Source organism: Clarias gariepinus, chromosome 18 (genome assembly GCF_024256425.1).
Source record: "Clarias gariepinus isolate MV-2021 ecotype Netherlands chromosome 18, CGAR_prim_01v2, whole genome shotgun sequence".
Taxonomy (NCBI): domain Eukaryota; kingdom Metazoa; phylum Chordata; class Actinopteri; order Siluriformes; family Clariidae; genus Clarias; species Clarias gariepinus.
The window spans coordinates 17,674,152-17,693,544 of record NC_071117.1 but is presented as its reverse complement, the minus strand read 5'-3'; the positions used below and the strand labels follow the sequence as shown (position 1 = coordinate 17,693,544).

The following is a 19,393-nucleotide window of genomic DNA, read 5'->3' as shown; positions in this document are numbered from 1 at the left end:
CGGGCCTCCGCCGCGCTCTGTCTCTCTCTCTCCCCCTCTCTCTCCCCGTCTCAGTGCGCTGGGTATTTACAGCCTAAACCTTAGTGCTCTATCCCTCCTCTGTATGAATTAGCGTGCCAACGGGATACAGGGACTCTTAAAAAGCAGTTCGGGATATTTTTTAGCCCCTCTGCATCGTTTTTAAAGGATTTCTGGAGTTTTTTTCTTTTTTTGCTCTAGGAAGACGCGGTGCTTCAGTCGAGGTGAGTTGTTCGGGTTATTATTTTTTCTTTTTTTTTCTCCTGTTAATCGGCTTGTGCACGGTTTAGCAAAGTGTTTAACATGTACTGTTCACGTTTTTACAACGCGACGTGTCGTAAAATAATAAACCGTTGTTTTGTATAGGCAGGGCAAGAGTTTTGAGTTTGACACCAGGGACAGTTAAGTGTTTGTGTAATAGCGTGTAGCGGTTTAACATCCGCCCCGAGATTAAAGAGGTAAAGAAAGAGTTTGCGTCTTGTTTATTTTTTTGCGCTGTTTTAAACTTCAAACAATCTCGAAACAGTTCTAATCAGACAGACTCCCTGTCTCAGTAAATTTCGCACTGCTAAGCGGATTATAAGTGAAGGTAAAGTTTCAGCAGGAGGATTCTCTCTCCATATGGCAGAATGACTGCTGTCACAACTTTGTGCTCCCAGGAAGCCTGGCCGCGTCGCCTAGATACACGGATTAACTACAGGCTAATTCAGCTTAAAGGCCTCCCGAGGTTAGCAATGTAAACAAACCCTGTTTATATATATATATATATATATATATATATATATATATATATATATTTAATATAAAGTCTTGGGTATTTGTGTCTATAAGGAAAGCGCAGAGAGGCCCGCAGTTCGTTTAAGGTTGCACTGGTCGCATTTGTAGCGGTGAATTTAACTGTGGTTAGTTTTACACCATTATGTTGTTTTTTTTAAAACCATGTCTACAGGCGCGTGCGGTACAGAGCTAAATCTCATATCGCGATACTTTTCACGGTACGCTAACTACGATATTTTGATGCTACCTAGTCTGCGTAAACACCAAAACTTTTACCAATTAAGGCATTAAAAATGCATTCATATACGTTTGTACATGTCTACAGTTGTCTGGGGTTGCTGTTACTTTAAAATTTTGTGTGTTTCTCAATATATATATATCCTCCAAGCGAAACATTTGGACTATTGATGACGTGATTACGATAACGTCAAACAAGTCCGTTCAACTTTTGTTTTGGGACTGTTTTCCAACCACGACGGGACGCGTCAGAGGTCATTAAATATCCAATGTTAGCTGGGATGTTGTTGGACTTTTGCTTGTGCAGGTTTTACGCCCTTCTTAACACAACCCAACCATTTCACCCAAGCTTGGGACCGGCATTCTATCATTTTTTCCTTACCTTGCCAGAAATTCCTACCAGTAGCAGAAATTTATAGATGCATCAGTTTGCGCTACTTTCTCAATACATCCTGTGGATATTTCTGATTTGTTTTAGCATTGCAGAAATAGAGCGCACTAAGTCCCAGACTTAAAAACATTTGAGTTACGAGTTTTCACAGATACGAACGGACCACGGCTCTACAAACATTGATCTACGTTGATCTACAACACTGCAGTGTTGTATATTTTTATTTTATGCTCTCAAGATAAATATAAAATAATATGGTGCAAAAATGTATTTAAATATGTATTTGGCTTATAAGGTCATTAGTGGTTCAGTGGAAGGTTTCTAGCCTGCCATGCAGAAGTTCCGCCCAATGTCCAACGTAAATCCAACGGGATGTGTCAGGAAGGACATCCGGCGTAAAAACCTGTGTCAAAGTTGTGTGTGAATTGGATGGTACGCTGTGGCGACACTTTGACAGGAACAGTAATAGCAATTTCATAGCAATTTTCGCATTAGGGCCAGGGATAATTTCAGAGAACTGGTTCATATTGGTTAGTGTGAACACACTCATTCCATTCCTGAGTCTGATGGAAAAGGTGCATAGCACTCGGGCACAAATGTAATCTAATCTAATATGTACGCAACTGTACCTGAGAACGCACATGCTTACAGCACATGCCTGTCAATCTCCTTTACATTACATTTACTGCATTTGCATCCAGAGCGACTTATGGTTATTCGATTATACATCTGAGCAGTTAAGGCAAGTACCAGTGTCAGCTTGGTGGTACTGGGGTTTAAACCTGGGACCTTGCGGTCAGTAGTCCAATGCCTTAACCACTGAGCTCTCAAACCAAGTAGGTGTACGTATACTGACATACTGAGTGCAAGTGTGCCGAATCAATCATGGATAATGTGAGAACGCTTTTAAAAATATTTTTTTTTATGTTTTGACACAATACTTGAAAATGGCACAAATTATTTGACTGTAAAAGGTACAAAATAACCATAATCCAGACATAAAGAAAATATATTTCTGTTTGATTTAAATTTTGTCGGCTACGATTCATCCCTTAAACGTTAAAATAATCCCAGGGAGTAACTCCTTTCAGAAACGCTATACACAATGCTCGTGTTAAACAAATAGTTGTATCTAAATCAATATTTTAATCATTGTTTAACATTTAGCCATTAATATGATTAGACATGTAATGGCCTTTAATCTGCTGTCAGCCATTTGTCAGTGTCAGTAATAAAGACCTGGTGAGTGTTGGAACAGTACTGAAAGTTGGCAATAGTGCTGTCAAACATTGTGTATTTTGAATTAAATTATTGCAATCACGAATGCTGCTTCTGATAACGCCAATGTAAATGATAAAGCAGGGAACACGCTGGAAGTGGCAGCTGAGGCAGCAGTAATGTTGTTACAACAGCAACAGATTACGAAGCCAGTGTGTTTTCAGTGCTGTCCACGTCCCCTGTGCAGGGAGAAGCAGTAGGGTGTGACCTGATTGATTTAGAGGAAGGTTTAAAAATTTTTTGGGCCAAACTCAAAAGAAGTAAGGAACCTGATCAGGTGACGAGAATAAACGTGTAAATGGCAAATAGATGTTTTTGATTTTTTTTTATGTGCAGTGAAGTAGCATTGCACATTTTTATTCTTAATCAGAAGTTAAAAATTATTAAGTGATTAATCACAAATTGTTAAGAGTTAAGAGATTAAAAGTCATTTTTAGTCAAACTTTAGTTTATTATAATTATATTGTTAGTTTAAGGTTAACATAAATAATTATAACGAGAAAAGCTGGGCAGAAATTAGTCATTAAGACATTAGTTATTAAGACAAATGATTGTAGCACAAATAGATTAAACAAACAGACCCAAGACTTGGCCATTAAAAATACAACGTCCGTTAGGGTGTGTCACGTGAACTGTGATGTCTTGGTGTGTGTAAATCACTAAGCATCTGAGAAATATTATGCAAAACAAACCTTATTGGTCAATAAATTCTCAATCAGTTAAAATCTTGGTGTTTTTACTTTGGTGAGGTAAGCGTCCAATCATGCACCATGACGGACAGGGACAATGTCACGGTTTTGATTGAATTATCAGTCATTGTGCTGCAGTTAATGCATTTCTGGCTAAAAGCGATATCCTCCGAGTGGTTTACCTCATGACCCCTAAAGGTGCGTGAGCAACAGTTCAGAAAGATATGATCAGCTGGCGTTTCATACCTCTGAGGAAGCCTGTGATAGCCATCGGTGTTAACGGTTATTTTCAGTTGGACTTTATTTGTACTTTTTTATGTGAGTATGTTATCATTGGTCTTGGCCATTATAAATGTTCTTGCTCTGCACACTGCTCGTGGCGTTTGTCACCATGAACAGGAGTACAATGAGGCCAAATTCCACAATGGTCGTTCTGTGCAGAAGTGCATTCCAAAGCTCAGCTGAGACTCATATAAAGCATCTGCAGTCCCACTGCACTAAATCATGATATGTTTCAAAGTTACAGTGGATTTAGTACAAATTTTACTTTCTTCTTACCTCAGTAATAGTTCAGATTTACTACACAGAGAATTTAAAGAAAGTTGTGTAATCTTATGCAGTTTTGGAGAAAATTTTATTTAATATTCAGTGTTTTTTTTTTTTTAAACAAATAATGGAATTTTTAGTTAAAAAAAAGTTGCAGAAATGTTTTATCTCTGCTGTTTAGTCATAGTCCTTAAAAAAATGGGAATTGCCAGAGTTTCAAAACAATCAGATATCAGGATGGGCAAAGAAAAATTGCAAGCAGTGCATCTTTGGCAAACACTACATACATGTTGATTTACGACACGGCCTACAACCAGGTCACAACAATCATTTTATATAAAAATGTGTACAAAAAAAGACTTCAAAGACTTTGCAATTTATATGAATAAATCATATTAACTACGCACGTCCTCTGATAACACACAATATTGCACATGTTTGCAATTTGTAAAAATCCTGTCTAAATAATACTTAAGACTTAAAAAAAAATAAGTTTGCACAAAGCTATACATAAGTATCACAGCATTAGTACGTATCTTGATAATTTTTTTCTTTCTTGGTTTTAATCAGGGAGTTACTACCTACTATATAAAGGCATTTTAATTTTCATTCTGCTCGTCACTTTTTCCTGAGGAGGTGGTCAGCGTTTAAAAAGACTAGTGATGCCTGTTGTATGCTACGATATGATTTATTGCAGTACTGAAAGATAAGAGATGATGTACACAAGTTATTTTCATCTCAGGTGAATCCCTAAGCAGAATGTTGAGTAAACGGGCATGTCTCTTTACTTGCATCACTACACCAAAGGACAGAAGTCAGATCACACCATGACTCAAAATGGACTAGACTCACTTTAGTGTGTGTTGTTTTTTATTTTTAGAGATTGTATAAACTCTATGGATGACTGAACACAGGTTTTAGTGTGGATCAGGACTAGAAGTGTTGTTCACATCTCATTTTCTCATTTACTGTAACTCGCTCTACAGACCTTCCTCTATCTTAATATCTAAATTGTTAAGCGTCAGATTACATCACACCATGACGTTGTTGATTATTTTTCTGTAACTGCGTCATTTTTAAAATATTTTTTTTTGTTAACTGATTATCAGATTAGCACATACCTTGATGAAATCTAAAAAAAAATTAATTTTTTTTTCTTTTTTTTGTAGGCTTTGTATAATTACTGATTATACTGATTACTGCTTGTGAATGTTTGTGTGTAGGTGTAAAAATATTTCTTAGCTTACCAATAGCGATGATGAGAAACAAGCATTTTGATATGGGTTTTTTTTTCTCATTAAAATGAATGAAAATGGCTGCCCTCAGTCTTATTAATATTCACAATGCCTCATGTGGTTTTGAAGTGTGTATTTTTAGCTGGTGCATGCGTAACCGTCATATTGAAATGAACATTACATTACACGATAATAACGTGATCGGGTGTAGTGTTGGGGAATTCTGAAGAAGATCAGGCTATTTCTCATTTCTCTGTGAGAAGTGTATTAAATCACGTTTCAGAGACTCAGTGAACACATCCCATAAGCAGATGTGTTCTGGGTGGTTACAAAACACTTAAGAAGAAGAACCGCCGATAAGGGAGAATTTTCCCATGTCGGTGTTGGCTGGACTTTCAGCTGAAAATGTTGAGTTCCATGGAATCTCATCTCAAGATGAGCGCTATAATTTTTGGACTTCCCTTTCACATTTAGTGACACTTCACTGCAAATGTGTTTGCCTTGCAGTGATGCAGCTGGCACTCCTGCATGTTTATTTTTTTTATAACACACACACACACACCGCAGCTTTAGCATTATTATAGCACGTCATAAATACAGTGATAATCCGATAACATGGTATGTACGTACGTGCTGTTTAATTTGTTTAAACAAATTTTATTGGCTTACCTGTAAGTATGGTGATAAACAGGGTTAGCCAGTAGGAATCCCCCAAGCACCAGCGGTTTACTTAAAGCGTGACGAGAAAAAACATTCAGGTAATGTCTTTTTAAGATGTTTAGTGCCTTTTAATTGATTTTCAGTCAAACTGTCGTAAAAAAAAGGATTTAATGGTGGTAAACTGGTGTTGTCTGGGCTCCTACTACTGTATTGGCATCAACCCAGAATACACACATACGTCACTTTTATCGCTTTAATTGGATGGACACTGCAGTGTTTTTGTTTAGTGTGTGTGTGAAGGAAAGGCTAATTTGGTGCTTTTTGAAAATGAGCATAATTCGCATGAAATTTTGCAGGCGTCCTGCCGAACGAGGAAATGCCAGATAAGAAAATCACGTTACTAGCGAAAGTGCCCATGTTGTTGAGGGATTTCAGTAATTAATAAAAATAAGTGAAATGTATAAGTTCTTATACAACTACTTCTAGAGCCAGTATTTGCTTTTAGCCTACCCAAATAACTCTGATAACTAAATAGTCTCTTTATCCGTTACATACTGCAGTTTAAATTGCAATATGTGACAAAATAATCACAATGTGAATTTATTTATTTTATCAAATCGTACAACCCTAATTTAAATGCCTGAATCTTGACCAGAACGCACATGTCAAAGTTTCAATGCTTTTTAACTCATTGACATGTTTAGATTGTTTGTTTGATTTTTTTTCCCCCACATACCCTAAAAATTTTTTTGCAAGTGTTGAGTTCAACGCCCGTGTCATCATTGAAAGTCTGCTTATTATTTTTATTTTCACTTTTCAGCAAGTACATTACATACTTTCTACTGTCAGCTGGAAAAATCCCACATCCTTTCCCCCTTCATTTTTTTTTCTCTAATAAACAAATCAACATGACAAAAATCTCTGATCACTAATGAACAAACCAGAGGAGACTGTGGCTTGTGTGGATTGTGGGATTTTAACAACTACAAAAGTGTGAATATGCTGTAACATACCAGGCATTCTGTAGATAGGATTCACAAAGGAAGTACTAGAAAAGTTTAGGTGGACTGAAGATGTTAATGACACAGCAGTTTTTTTTTTTTTTTTTGGCAGTTCAAATATCTTGCAATATAGAGGAGCTCATCCTTTGCAGCAGGAAGGTGAGATGTTTGTGCAAACAGCGAGGAAGGAAACGAAGAACGCATGAATCGAGAGATGCATGTACATGCATGCATCATTCTTTTTTTTTTTTTTCCTTTTTTTAACAATATATTTATTTAAAAACAAACAAACAGAAAAACAACAGTTGAAATATATATGTAACAGTTGTAAATATATATGTAAACAAACAAGAATAATATAGACAATAAAGGGCCAATTAATTTTAAATAAGGCTCCCAGATCATGAATAAGGCATTCGTAGGAAAATGTCACATACAAAAAATGTGTCCATTAGTAATGTAGTCCATTACAAAATTGCGCCACAACTTAAGTGCAACTAGGGTTGGGTATCGTGTTTTTTTTTTTTTTTTTTTTTTTTTTTTGATACTAGTGCCAAATCGATACTTTTAAAACGATACCGGTGCCAAAACGGTGCCCGATACTTTACAAAAGCCACAAAATTTTGGTGGATGACTCAAGAATATATATTTTTTAACAAAAAATTTAATGCTTAAAATTTAACAATATATTAAAAGTTTAAAGAATATATGAATATATAAGGAAATACAAAAAAACAACAAAACATAAGCCACCTAACCCAACTACAATAACTAAACTGCTTAAATTTTTTGCAATTTTTTTTCAGAAATTTCACCATATTTGCCTTTTCTGGCAAAATACGACACATTTCCTGACTTACTGCATGCCCTGCACAGGACATGCGTAGCCTTCTTTGCTGTGGTAAATGGGTCACTGTTGTAGTACTACTAGTACTAACTGAAAAGTCATAATTATAAACAGAATCCATGTTACATTAGTATTTTACAAATACTAATGTAATCGTTTTACCATTTGTTAGCATGAATGCAAAATTTGCGTTTTGTAATTAACATTACATTAGCCTACTACTAACCTGTGGAAACGCTGTTGTCACCATAATCGGTGGACTTCTTTTTGTTACGGTTGGTATGACTAGGGCTGGGGTTCACCCACACAGATAATGCCAGCTGCTGTCAGCAGGCTGTCAAACACGGTACATCTCTCTGCTTTTAAGTCTATTCTATGTACCCTCAAATGTTTCATTAGATTTTACATGTTTCCCCCTTTACACGTAACTGCTGTAAAACATTTGCTGCACGTTGCGGTGTCGGAATCCTTTCTTGCGAAATATAGCCACAATTTTGACCGTTTTGTTTTAGGCATTTTAACGAAAGTTTAATTTAACAAGCTAAGATAGCGGTAGACCGCCTGCTGCCGTCAAAGTGAGTGTAACGTTAGTTGCTGCATTCACGCGCATCTCGGATGGTCTATTTCCTGATGATTCGTGCTTTTAATTTTTTTAATTTAATATACAAAAATATATAAAGAGAACAAATATTTAAATCGACAGTTCAGGCATTTAAGTGGCACCGAAATGAGGCACCGGAATTTGCGTTCTGTTTCGGTCCGGTATATACCGGTTATATAGGTTTTCGGTACCCAACCAACTAGTTCAACATCAAAAATAACAATACTAGACCAATAACTCTGTAGTTTAACACATGACCAAAGATTGAGCTAATTTAATTGGACATCATGTATTCTCAATACTAGCTTGAGTTTTTTTTTTTTTCTTTTTTTTCTTTTCTTTTTTCTCCTGAGATTAACTTTCCCACAGCAGCCATATTCATAGTCATGAAAATCTGTTAATCAGTTCGTCTGCAACAAAACAAATATCAGTTATTACATTTATAGTAGAATAATTCATTCAAATTTTTATTTGTCACATACACAGTACGATATGCAGTGAAGTGATTATCAATAATAGATTCTTGATAAAAAAATAAATTATACTGTAATATAAAAGATATAAATAAATCTATAATCTATAAATAAAGAGAGAAAATATAGAAAACTTTAGCTGCAGAAAATATAGCTATAGAAAATAAGAAAAAAAATGTAGTTATAAAAATATAGAAAACTTTAGTTGTATCAAATACACGTGTCTCCGCAAACGTCAGATGATAATAGCTAGCCAGTGTTACCTACTATGTGTGAAACTTGTGATAAAAATGTTAGTTTTCAGGTGTAACATCAGGAGCAGGACACCTTTTAATGTCGAAATTAAACCGAACTTGTGAGGGAAAAGTAGTAAGAAGGGAGGGAAAGACGATTATCTGTATTCCAGGGCCCTGTTTTTTTTTTTTTTTTTTTTTTTTTTAAGACCTGTCTAGACATGAACGTTTTTTTTTTTTTTCCCCTCTTCTTCTTGAGGTCTGCATTAATATATTTCATACATCGTTTGTTTTTGTTAGACATCAGATATCAGCTGTCCCAGTGAGTTTATGCAGGGATATAGGATGTTTATGTCACATATGGACACACAGATTTATATACTTTATTTTATTTTACTGGATGATGGATCATTCTATTGCAGTATCATTTAATAGCAGCTTGACATTGTTTTAGATCCATGATCTCCAACCTTTTTTGCCTCACGGATAAATTTAATGAAAGGCGATTTTCCACACATCACGCACTCGTCGATTTTAATCCAGAACGTCAGTTGTCTCAAACATACAATACATGACAATAGTCACTAAAATGGAAATTAAATACAGAATATATTTCTTAAATTTTTCCTGTGCGGCCCGGTACCAGTCTGTGAGGACCACTGATGATTTTGTTTAGATGATTCAGAGAGGTCGGCTGTACAACTTGTAGCTACGTGTGCAGCATTGCCTCTGCTCTGACGTTTACTTAATCCATTAATCAGTAAAGTAACTAATTTGTGTCCGATCTCATTAAAGATTTCTGATCTCGCCTTTTCTGTTGGTTCTAACAGAAGCTTAGTTCAGAGAAAACATCATTAGATATCATGACGATGGATTATCGTCTAGAGACAACAAAATTGATATGTTGCTCAAGCCGTCACAACTTCCATACTGTTATTTATAATCTCGATAATAAAGACTGATCCCTGTCTCTTTCATGTGGCTTTCTTTTTTACCGATTCCATGGAACTAATTTTTACGTGAAAATTAGACGCAAACGCATTTATTCATTCAGATTTATTAAAAGCTTTATCCTGGTCATGATCATTTTGGATCAGATGAATTTCTCAAGGCGATCACACCCCGGATGGAATGCCAGTCCAACATGTGGCGTATCTCACATGCACACACCCTTTTACATCCAGTCTGCATACCATGTTTCTGTGAGGTTGGAGGACGAACGCAGGACAAATGTAAATCTTTATGCAGGCAGTAACATGAGAACGGGGGTTGAAACATCTGCCCTGTAAGGCTTTTTGTGCGTTTTTATCGAGTGATTGTAAAAAAGACATCTCTGAGGAAACTTGCGCAATGATTAGTAGAGTTTACTAACTATTTAACATTGTTCTTGTCTTCAGCAGAAAAGTAATATGACTTATTTTTGCTTTTTCTCTTCCAGAGCCTGCGCCAAAAGGATTTGGATCGTCCTGTAACGGAGGACGAGTTTTCCCATTTTTTTTTCCCCCCTGGATAAGCGGCAAGGGAGGAGGTGAAGATGCCGAAACCGGTAAGCGTAAAAAAGAAAAAATGCCCACAACTATCGGGAAAAGGAAGAGAGAGAAAGAGAAATGTCTACATTTTAAGGAGGACATTATAGGGAAAGTTGGCTGTTGGGTTAGTAGGACTGTATTTTATTGTTAAATGTATTGTTTGGCTCACAATTTCAAAATTAGGGTTGATTTTGATGTGTATTTTATGACTGGAAATAAGAGAGTTTGCTTATTGTTCATGCTGGTTAGTTAGATTGAGGAAGGATCATTCTGCGAGAAGGAGTTTTTGCCGAAACGTTTCGGCTGATGATGTTGGGCAGATTTATGAATTTGAATTAGTACGTATCATTATTCTTACGGGTAAATGAACCCAGATGTTGGAAAGATCAAACCAAAGATTTACTGCATAGACAAAAACTTTCCATCTTTTTCCTTTTTTTTTCTGCTGTATTTTAATGTCTTTATGTCCTATTCATGTATTCTGTGTAGTTTAAATGATTGGTTTTCTAGATGTACTGTAGTAGTACTGAAGTACTTGTGGTATATAGCATTCAATATTCTAACAGCTTCATAATGTGCTGTCAGTGTGGGGACCTGTGCAAGAGTTTAAGCTTTCTTTCAGACCGTAAAGCATTCCAGCCCTTGGTAGCATTTCTGTTACCTACTAAAACCACATGCACACTCATCTCAACATTCTGATGATTCAAGCACACTTGGTCCTGACTCAACTGTTACCGCAACAAAAGGTGTTCTCACATTTCACATTCCTCTGTGAGACTTGCGCTTCTTGGTCACAGTCACATGAGGACAATCTGAGCCGGAGTGTTATTTTTAGCTTCCCATGGAGGTTGTGGATCCTTGATTTAACTAAACGGGAGCAAGCGTTAACAGGGGTGGGGGAAGAAAGAAAAAAAAATAAAAAATTAACGCTCCGTGTAGCGTTCATGCCGTTGATGGCCTGAGCTAACAATTGCCAGGGTGGCTATAAAATGTAATCAAGATAACTAGCTTGCTTATACAGATAAACACTTTAAGCTAATATTGACCACTACTGATAACTCTGTGTTAGTGCTTTAATGTCTGATTGATAACCTCTTGTACTTGACGATAAGGCGAAGCGGGAACATTTTTTCACCAGTATAAGAATAACGGGTAAACTTAAAAGACCTATTGAGTGAATGTCAGGATTGCTCATTTGCTTTATGGTTTATTTGATCACAAGATCACTCATGGTTTTGCAGAAAGGTTACCCTTTATCAGCAAACTGCCAGTAAACACTAAGAAGAAGAATTCACAGTAATGTTGTGGTCCAAATACTTTCTTCCTTGTCCCATTTTTCTCCATTTTCTGAAATCACTGTCCTCAACCTTTCCAAATTCTCACCGATTAGCCATAACCATAAATCCAACTAAGGGTTTTAAGTTCTCCTAATGCCGCCAGAACAGCTCCAGCACCTAGAATGGCAGGGGTACGGGCATGACTCAGCAAGACCGTAGAATGTGTCCTGTGGTGTCTAACTTGTTTGTCCACAACATCCCATGGATGCTTGACCAGATTGAGATCTGAGGTTCTGAGGAAATTTCTGAGGTTGACGTGTTTCGCAACAGTTTATTGTGTTAATGTTGAACCCGCACTGATGAAAGGGTTAAATTGGGGTAATTGTGAAAGATGCAGCTTTACGTATAAAATCTGGATCATTTAACAATTTCCTAAGTTGTGCAATTCGTTCTGATGAACCTTACCTAAAAATAAAGCTCGAGATGGTTGCGACACAGTGAACACGGTGAGTAAGTAGGTGCTCGGACTAAAGGCTCATTCTTCCGTCATGGTTTTTGACAAACGCTCAGCATTTAATGAATGAGTTGTGGTTTTCTTGTGACTGACATAGCATTGTTGCAACATCTCCGTTCTGCTGGTCCGATAGAAGAGGCTTCTGCGTTGACATGCGGTTTGTCTGGCAGGACAAGGGGAATGTGTGCAAATGCTGCTATACAGTTGCTTCTATAAGTCTTGTTTGCAATACGAAACTGAACCAACTGTTGACGTCAACAGTATAATTTACAGCGTATTAAGCTATTAAGGTACTTAGAGTATCGTACAATAAGATTCCAATCTGATTGCTTCTTTGATTGTTGAACTATCTTAGTGACTCAGTTCTTTGAATCTCTTTTGTCAAAATGAACTAATCTTTTTTTAGGTCATTTTGTATTTTTGATCAGAACTTTTTCTATAAGCAGACCCCCAACATTTCTGCATACACAAATTTTGGCTATAGCTCCAGTAATGGAAATATTACAATGCAGCTAAGGACATATTATAATAAAAAGAATGAGCTTCTCACCTATTGAATCTATTGCACTGCATAACGTCTATGGGAGTTACGTGACAAAAGAACGAATGATTAGGACTTGAAGACTCGTTGAGAACCATTCAATTCTGTTTCCTGTGTACTGTACTTTATAGCGTCTGTGGGAGTCATGTGACAAAAGAATTAGCGATCAGGACCGTAAGGTAACTACTAATTTATATCAAGGATGAGCCTTGCATTGTGAGTTTGTCACGTATGCTTTCATGGCACACTGAAATTATTTTCTTTGCACATCATAGCTTGTTAAGAAGGTTGTGCTCAGAGCCCGGGTTGAGCCATGATTAAGACCAGAGAGGGTTAAGGGCCTTGCTTAAGAATTCCTCATTGAAGCTCTTAGCCTTCTGATCAGTAACCCAGAGCTTTAACCATTTCGCCAGCAGTTAACAAGTGTGTTGAGGTTGATGCGATCTTCTGTGCCATTACCGCCTAGTCAATGACCCTGCAGTCAGCCGACTACTCTAACCAGGTCATAAAATCCACAGAGAAAGGACCATGCCATCAAAAGGAACCAACTCCTGACCTATTCACCAACAATGACCCAAAGCTTGTGTGACCATGGTGCTTGCTGATTACACGTCGAGGTGGTTTCCTGGCCACACCAATGATTCCACAACATTCATGATACTTGACTTGAAGCATCCAAACAGACAGCAAGTAAGGACTCACCGCTCCTCCCTGGTCACCAGATGCTTACTTTCAAAGCAGTGGACAGAGAGAGAAACCTGGGCAGAAGAACTCTCATTATGTGCTTCAAGTAGCTAGTCATGACCCCAGCTACACTTGACCCTCATCAGTGTGTACTGCAGCTAAACCACTAAACCTTAGGATGCATTGGCGCAGTCAATTACCAACGTCATAAGCATTGTCTTTCAGGTGCTTAAGTTGAGGGCTCGTCGCAGCGGAACCATCTGATCCGCACACAACTTGGCACAGGTTTTTACGCTTGATAACGCAACCCTCCCAAAACTACCGGGATTGGACCCGGTACTGCATCCAGTGGCTGGGGTTTCGGCATTGGCTATTTTGCAGCCCTTTATAGATGATCAGTGCAGGAATAAATACAATGAGCAACTGAGCAACTTGTTCCTGCAAGTCATCATCTACTGGTCTGTCAACACTTTCTCATTAATGAATAAGGCATTGCAGTTCCTCTACTTCCTGTATGCTCACAAGCCAGCATGCACACAGCCAGATCCTCATGTATAGCATCACTAATTTAAACACTGTCCCATTCAGATAAGGAAGCACTTCTGCAAGTGCCTGGACCTGCCCAGGATATTATGTTTTCTTCCTTCCATGGAGGACGTCAACATCGAGAGTATCGGGAAGTCCTAGAATAACACATTACATCACATCACATAAGCCCTCCTATGAACTGTTCAGAGTTCCTCCCAGCCGGGAGAAAAGTTATGAGCGTTAAAAAGAGTCCGAGTCTACTACAATCATAAATAGTTACTTCCCACCTACCGTTTGGCTTTTAACCAGATCTGATTCACACTCATTACCTTACCTACTCTACAAAGGACGCTCGGTGTCGCATTACAGTGTCGCATTACTCGAGGGACACGATTTCTCAATACCAAACATGCTGCTTGTTAAAGTTCCTGGTTTACATTTTTATTGTATTTTAAGAAATGTAAAATGCAGGCTGTGCAGATTTAGAGCCCACCTTCCTTTTCTAAGAAATACTTATTTCTCAATTCAGGAGTTGTTTTTATTTTAACGCTAAATTTTTCATTCAACCCCTGAACTTTGTAACAAAAACGTTTCCAGCTGTCTCTCAACTGCAATGGAACGAAAATACTCCCCCGAGGAAAAAAACATCGCCATTGTAGAGGTATGACGATGCCATAGCAAAGATTGCAGTGCTCTCTGGGACACGAGCGATCTTAGATAGTCGTCGTCCTGGCAGCTACAGCAACACTAACGTGTATCGTGTGTGGAAGAAAGCAGAACAGCTCTTTTTTTCTTTTTCTTTTTTTTTTATCCAGCTGGCATGACTTGGAAAAAGCATGTGTTGGACTTGGTAGTGGTGTTGTGATGATGGAGATCTGGGTGGTGGGTGGCAAAAGGCAGTTGACCAAATTGGGAGAGAGGATGTGTGGGGTGTGGGGATGGATGACTTAAGAGCATCGCCCTACAGTACATTTGCTTGTTTGATCACATCAGGAGGCAGCTTGTTGGCTTGCAGTGATGAGTGTGTGTGAGTGTATACTAGGTCGGGTGTACCAGGAGATTAATTGTAGTGAAAACAGAATGAGTCATTCACATCCTGTGGTTAATCTGAAATAGTTTTTCACTGGGATTAAATGGACAGTTACAAGATCTACATCGACGTTATGGTACACTTTGAGCGCTCATCATCTAGTAAATAGTCCAAATCTTAAATGGCTGGCTCGCCTTCCAAATCGGGACCATTCTTATTGTTTTTAGCTCCACCCATACTTTTCTGTTTGATCTTGTCATAACATTTCTTTTGGTTATCTGCCTCGATGAATTGCCTCACACATACTCGCACAGAAACGTTAACTGTTGCTGTCCAACCCGGCGACTTCACACAGCCGGCACCAGACTAAACATCCATCCGTCCACATTGTACCTACATTCATTCGTCTATTCTAAGGAAAAGCAGCAACATCAGCTGTCCTCCGTCATCTGCTGACCCGATGTGTGCAGTTATACAACTGTTAAACACTTGTGCTGCATGTTGCAGTGTGGTTTATGGTTTGGTGAACAGAACGCTTTAAGATGAATGCTCTCCTCGAGCGAGTGTTTCCTATTAGAGCTGCAGTGCAGAACACAGGAAAGACAAACCATGGTGATTAGTTTTTAAACTAAGATCGGTTCATGTTGTGGTATTAGTGGGAAATGTTTTTATATGTTAATAGGCAAATATGAACTTGTGAACACAATAGAATTCTTTTCATTCTTCCTCTCTCTCTCTTTATTTATGACACTGTTTTCTGGAAAGGTCACGCAGGATTATTAGTCGGAACTATTAAACAGGCACGCGCTCACACTCGGCATTGAAATGCAAATTCAAGCGAGGCATAATGACTGTGTTCTGGAGTTCAGTCACAGCTCGTCGAAAGGGTTTTTAATAAGTAATGGCATAAACACCAAGGGTTTTCTTTAATTTTTATGAAAGTTTGGATCATTTTAGGGTTAAGCATGGCAAAGCTCAGTTCTAGGAGTGCTCTGATCGGGGTTTTTGGAACCAATTACAGAAATCAGAATCAACCGATATCGATGACTGATCGCTGGCTTACAGGTGTGTGTGTGTGTGTGTGTGTGTGTGCTAATTAAGGTCTAAGAAAGTGTTAGAATTTTTTTTCCCTTTTTATTGGAAGTTTAAACAAGATACACATACATACGTGGTACATTTTATTATTTATTTGTTTACCCCACCACCCCTTCCCCTCCATCCAACCCCCCCCCCCTCCATCGAACCCCCCCCCCCCCCCCAACAAGAAAACAGCCAGTCAGCAGAAAAGGAAATGAGAAAATATATAAATAAACATACACATCAAACAGTATAATATTCTAATAAAAAAAGCATAAGAAAAATAAACCGAAAAAGAAATTTCATTGCATGTCCAAATTATCTGCATCTGTATTTTCTATAAGTGGCTCATAAATGGTTGCCAGACATCTTAAAATTCCTGTGTGGATTCCTTTTATGGAATAGCGACTCTTTTCTAGATGAATAAAACACGAGAACTCTTTAATCCAGTGAGCACCCACTGGTGACGACGGCTCCTTCCTCTTAAACAGGATCATTCTCCTAGCGAGAACGAAGCTAAAGGCTAACATATTGGCCTGGGTGTCATTCAGGCATGCACCACTTGAGTCAACGCCAAAACCTGCAATGAATGGAGACGGTTCTAATGGTGTTCGGCATAGTTTTGATAAAGTATCAAAAATAAAACTCCAAGTATTAAAAATTTAAAGCATTTGCAACATATTCCGTCCTCTTGTGTAGATAATAAAGAAACCGAAAGCTATAGAATTGCCTAGGGTCGGCAAAAAAGAAGCAAACATTTTCCATTCCTTAACTCGCATCAAGCGGCCCTTTCACAAACACTGAAATTTTAAACTAAACTGCGACTGTCCTGCTATACTCATTTGTTACAACGACGTGCAGCACAAGGAACAAGGCTGCGTCAATGAATAACAAATTGAAACTGCACAGACAGAGCAACACCTGAGGGCCTGAATCAGCAGTACACCTTCACCTGAAGGACAGGGAACACACGTTTGATGATAATGTACAAATTTTAGACGGAGAGGTTAGATGGTTTGAGAGCAGGGTAAAAGAAGCCATCTATGGCAAAGGTCGAGGACTTAAAGACAACCTGTCTCCTATTTTTCATGCTTCCTCTTCATCCACCGCCAGGAAGATCTAGACCTCTTCACAGGTCCACCTCTGGGCACAGAGCAATTCAATGTGAGAACGCCCTTAAGGACTCCCCCAATGTGTCTGCTCGTTACACCTTAACGACTCTCCCTAATCTATCTCCATTGCTGTTTCTTCTTAACGACTCTCCCTCCTCCTACTCTCACCATCTCCATTGTTTATGTAACAAGCCTTTTCAGACAGGGGAGAACCCTTTTGACCCTGAAGGATACAAATATGAGGAACTTCCCTCAGACGGAAAAAACTACTTACTTGGATGAATAGTGAAATGTTTCTACCTGTCAAGAAAGAAGTCTCGACCTGGAAGATTGATTTGAGCGACTTTTAAACACTGCTTTTCTACTCGTACCACTGATTTATTTCTCTCCATTGACTCAAGTTGGTGTATGATGTATTCACAGACTTCATTGCTCCATGCGACGCTCTCTGGTCCGCCAGGATGAGCAGAAGACGACACTCGCCAATGCCGTCTGCGCCCTCTGAGAGGGGAGGTGTAGGATTTATGACGTGTTGGACCTCACAGGGAGAAAGGGGTCTGCATGTGGCGTTGCGAGTGCCTGATTTTGTTTGTTCATGGACAAGTGGAGTGTAAAAGGCCAGTGTTGGATGGGAGGTCAACATCCTGTGAGGAAGAAATGAAAGTGGAGGTGGAGGGGGGATGGAGGGGACAGCGTCGGAGCAGGAAGTTACAGTTTACTTCACTAATACACCAATGCATGGTAGAACCACTGGAAGTTTTTGTGCTTTGAATTGCCACATCATGCTAGAAGATTATTATTTTTTTTGGTGGTCATAAAGGGATGGGCGTGGCCATCAGGAGGGAGTACATTAATATCCCTCAATATTCTGGCGTTCTGCACTAGAACCGAACTGAACTGTTGACATAAGGTAGTCTATGAGTTCCTGCGGTTGACGCCAAATTCATCTCCTCTTGTGGTGATTTAAACGTATCTATGAAGGTCATGAACATTTTCAACGCGTACGGTTGTTACAGTCTTGTTTACTGTGTTTAATCTCTTTCCAGTGTTTCTTTGACTGGTAGTATCTTCTAGACAGTCACTGTGTTAAGCTGGATTTATTTTTTGCTGCTACTAGGTCTGAGGGGTTAATCGGTAAACAACCCCCCCCCCCACTTCGGCAAATCTCATTTAAACGGCTTACAAACAAGACAGCAGGACGTTTCATTAGAATGAGATGGCGTGAGTAAAAATACACTGTGTACTGTATGTACACTAGCACCACTCCTTAAATAATATCCTACTGTCAAAACACACACCCACAGGCAAACAGGACATGGCTGCCCGTGAAGACGTCACTCTAATGTAAAGATGGAAAGATGATCGAATGCACTTGGATGTAAACAAATGGTAGTTATATACAAGTATTCATAAATAAGTATTAATGTTAAGTACTTTAGTATCGTGCGAGTCAAAAATGATCAAAAAGACAAATGTATGATTTTTCAACATAATTTCGCTGATTTCAGTAAACTTTCGCATTCTGTGTTAAAAAATGTTCACAGCTGTGCTGAAAGCCATGAATGCACCGTCTTCTTCACTTCTTCATCAGAAGTGAATCTTTCTGCCTGCTGCTTCTTTTTTTTTTTTTTTTTTTTGTCTTTCTGATTTCAGGGAACAAAACCGGTAAAAGTCTGATAGAGCAAAGACCAGGACTATAGGGAAGGTGCTTAAGACATCTTGCAGCGTGTCAAAAATGCAAGATCACGACGGCCTCGGGTAGCAGTCCTCCGTTTAATCAGAGGTTTAGGCTTCAGCTCTTCAATTAGCTCTGTAACGAGCACTGTTTATTGTCGAACCTTTTTCCTGATAATGTTCCAATACCTGGATCTTGAGAATCCCAAAAAACTGTCACTTTTACATTTTTTACATTCCCTAGATCGTATCAAATTTAGTTTGCAAGCACAGTTACAAATGAACTGATGCAACACGTTCACACCTGCGCAGCAGTGACACGGAAGACAGTAGCCTTGAACAGAAAGCGGTGATCAGACGGTGCGGCCAACAGAAGTTTTAATATATACTGATGTTACTAACGAGTGACACTCATACTTTGGATCGATGCATTAATTGTGA

At 38.5% G+C, this 19,393-nt stretch overlaps 1 protein-coding gene across 1 annotated transcript in view; it reads left to right on the top strand.

The window, feature by feature from the left end:
• Nucleotides 1-19,393, top strand: part of LOC128506874 (radixin) — a 49,980-nt gene continuing 30,587 nt past the window's right edge. Inside the window, exons 1-2 of the mRNA XM_053477482.1 lie at nucleotides 1-242; nucleotides 10,425-10,532. Of these exons, the coding sequence (XP_053333457.1) occupies nucleotides 10,521-10,532 (12 nt within the window). The 5' untranslated portion in view covers nucleotides 1-242; nucleotides 10,425-10,520. The remainder of the gene's footprint in view (nucleotides 243-10,424; nucleotides 10,533-19,393) is intronic.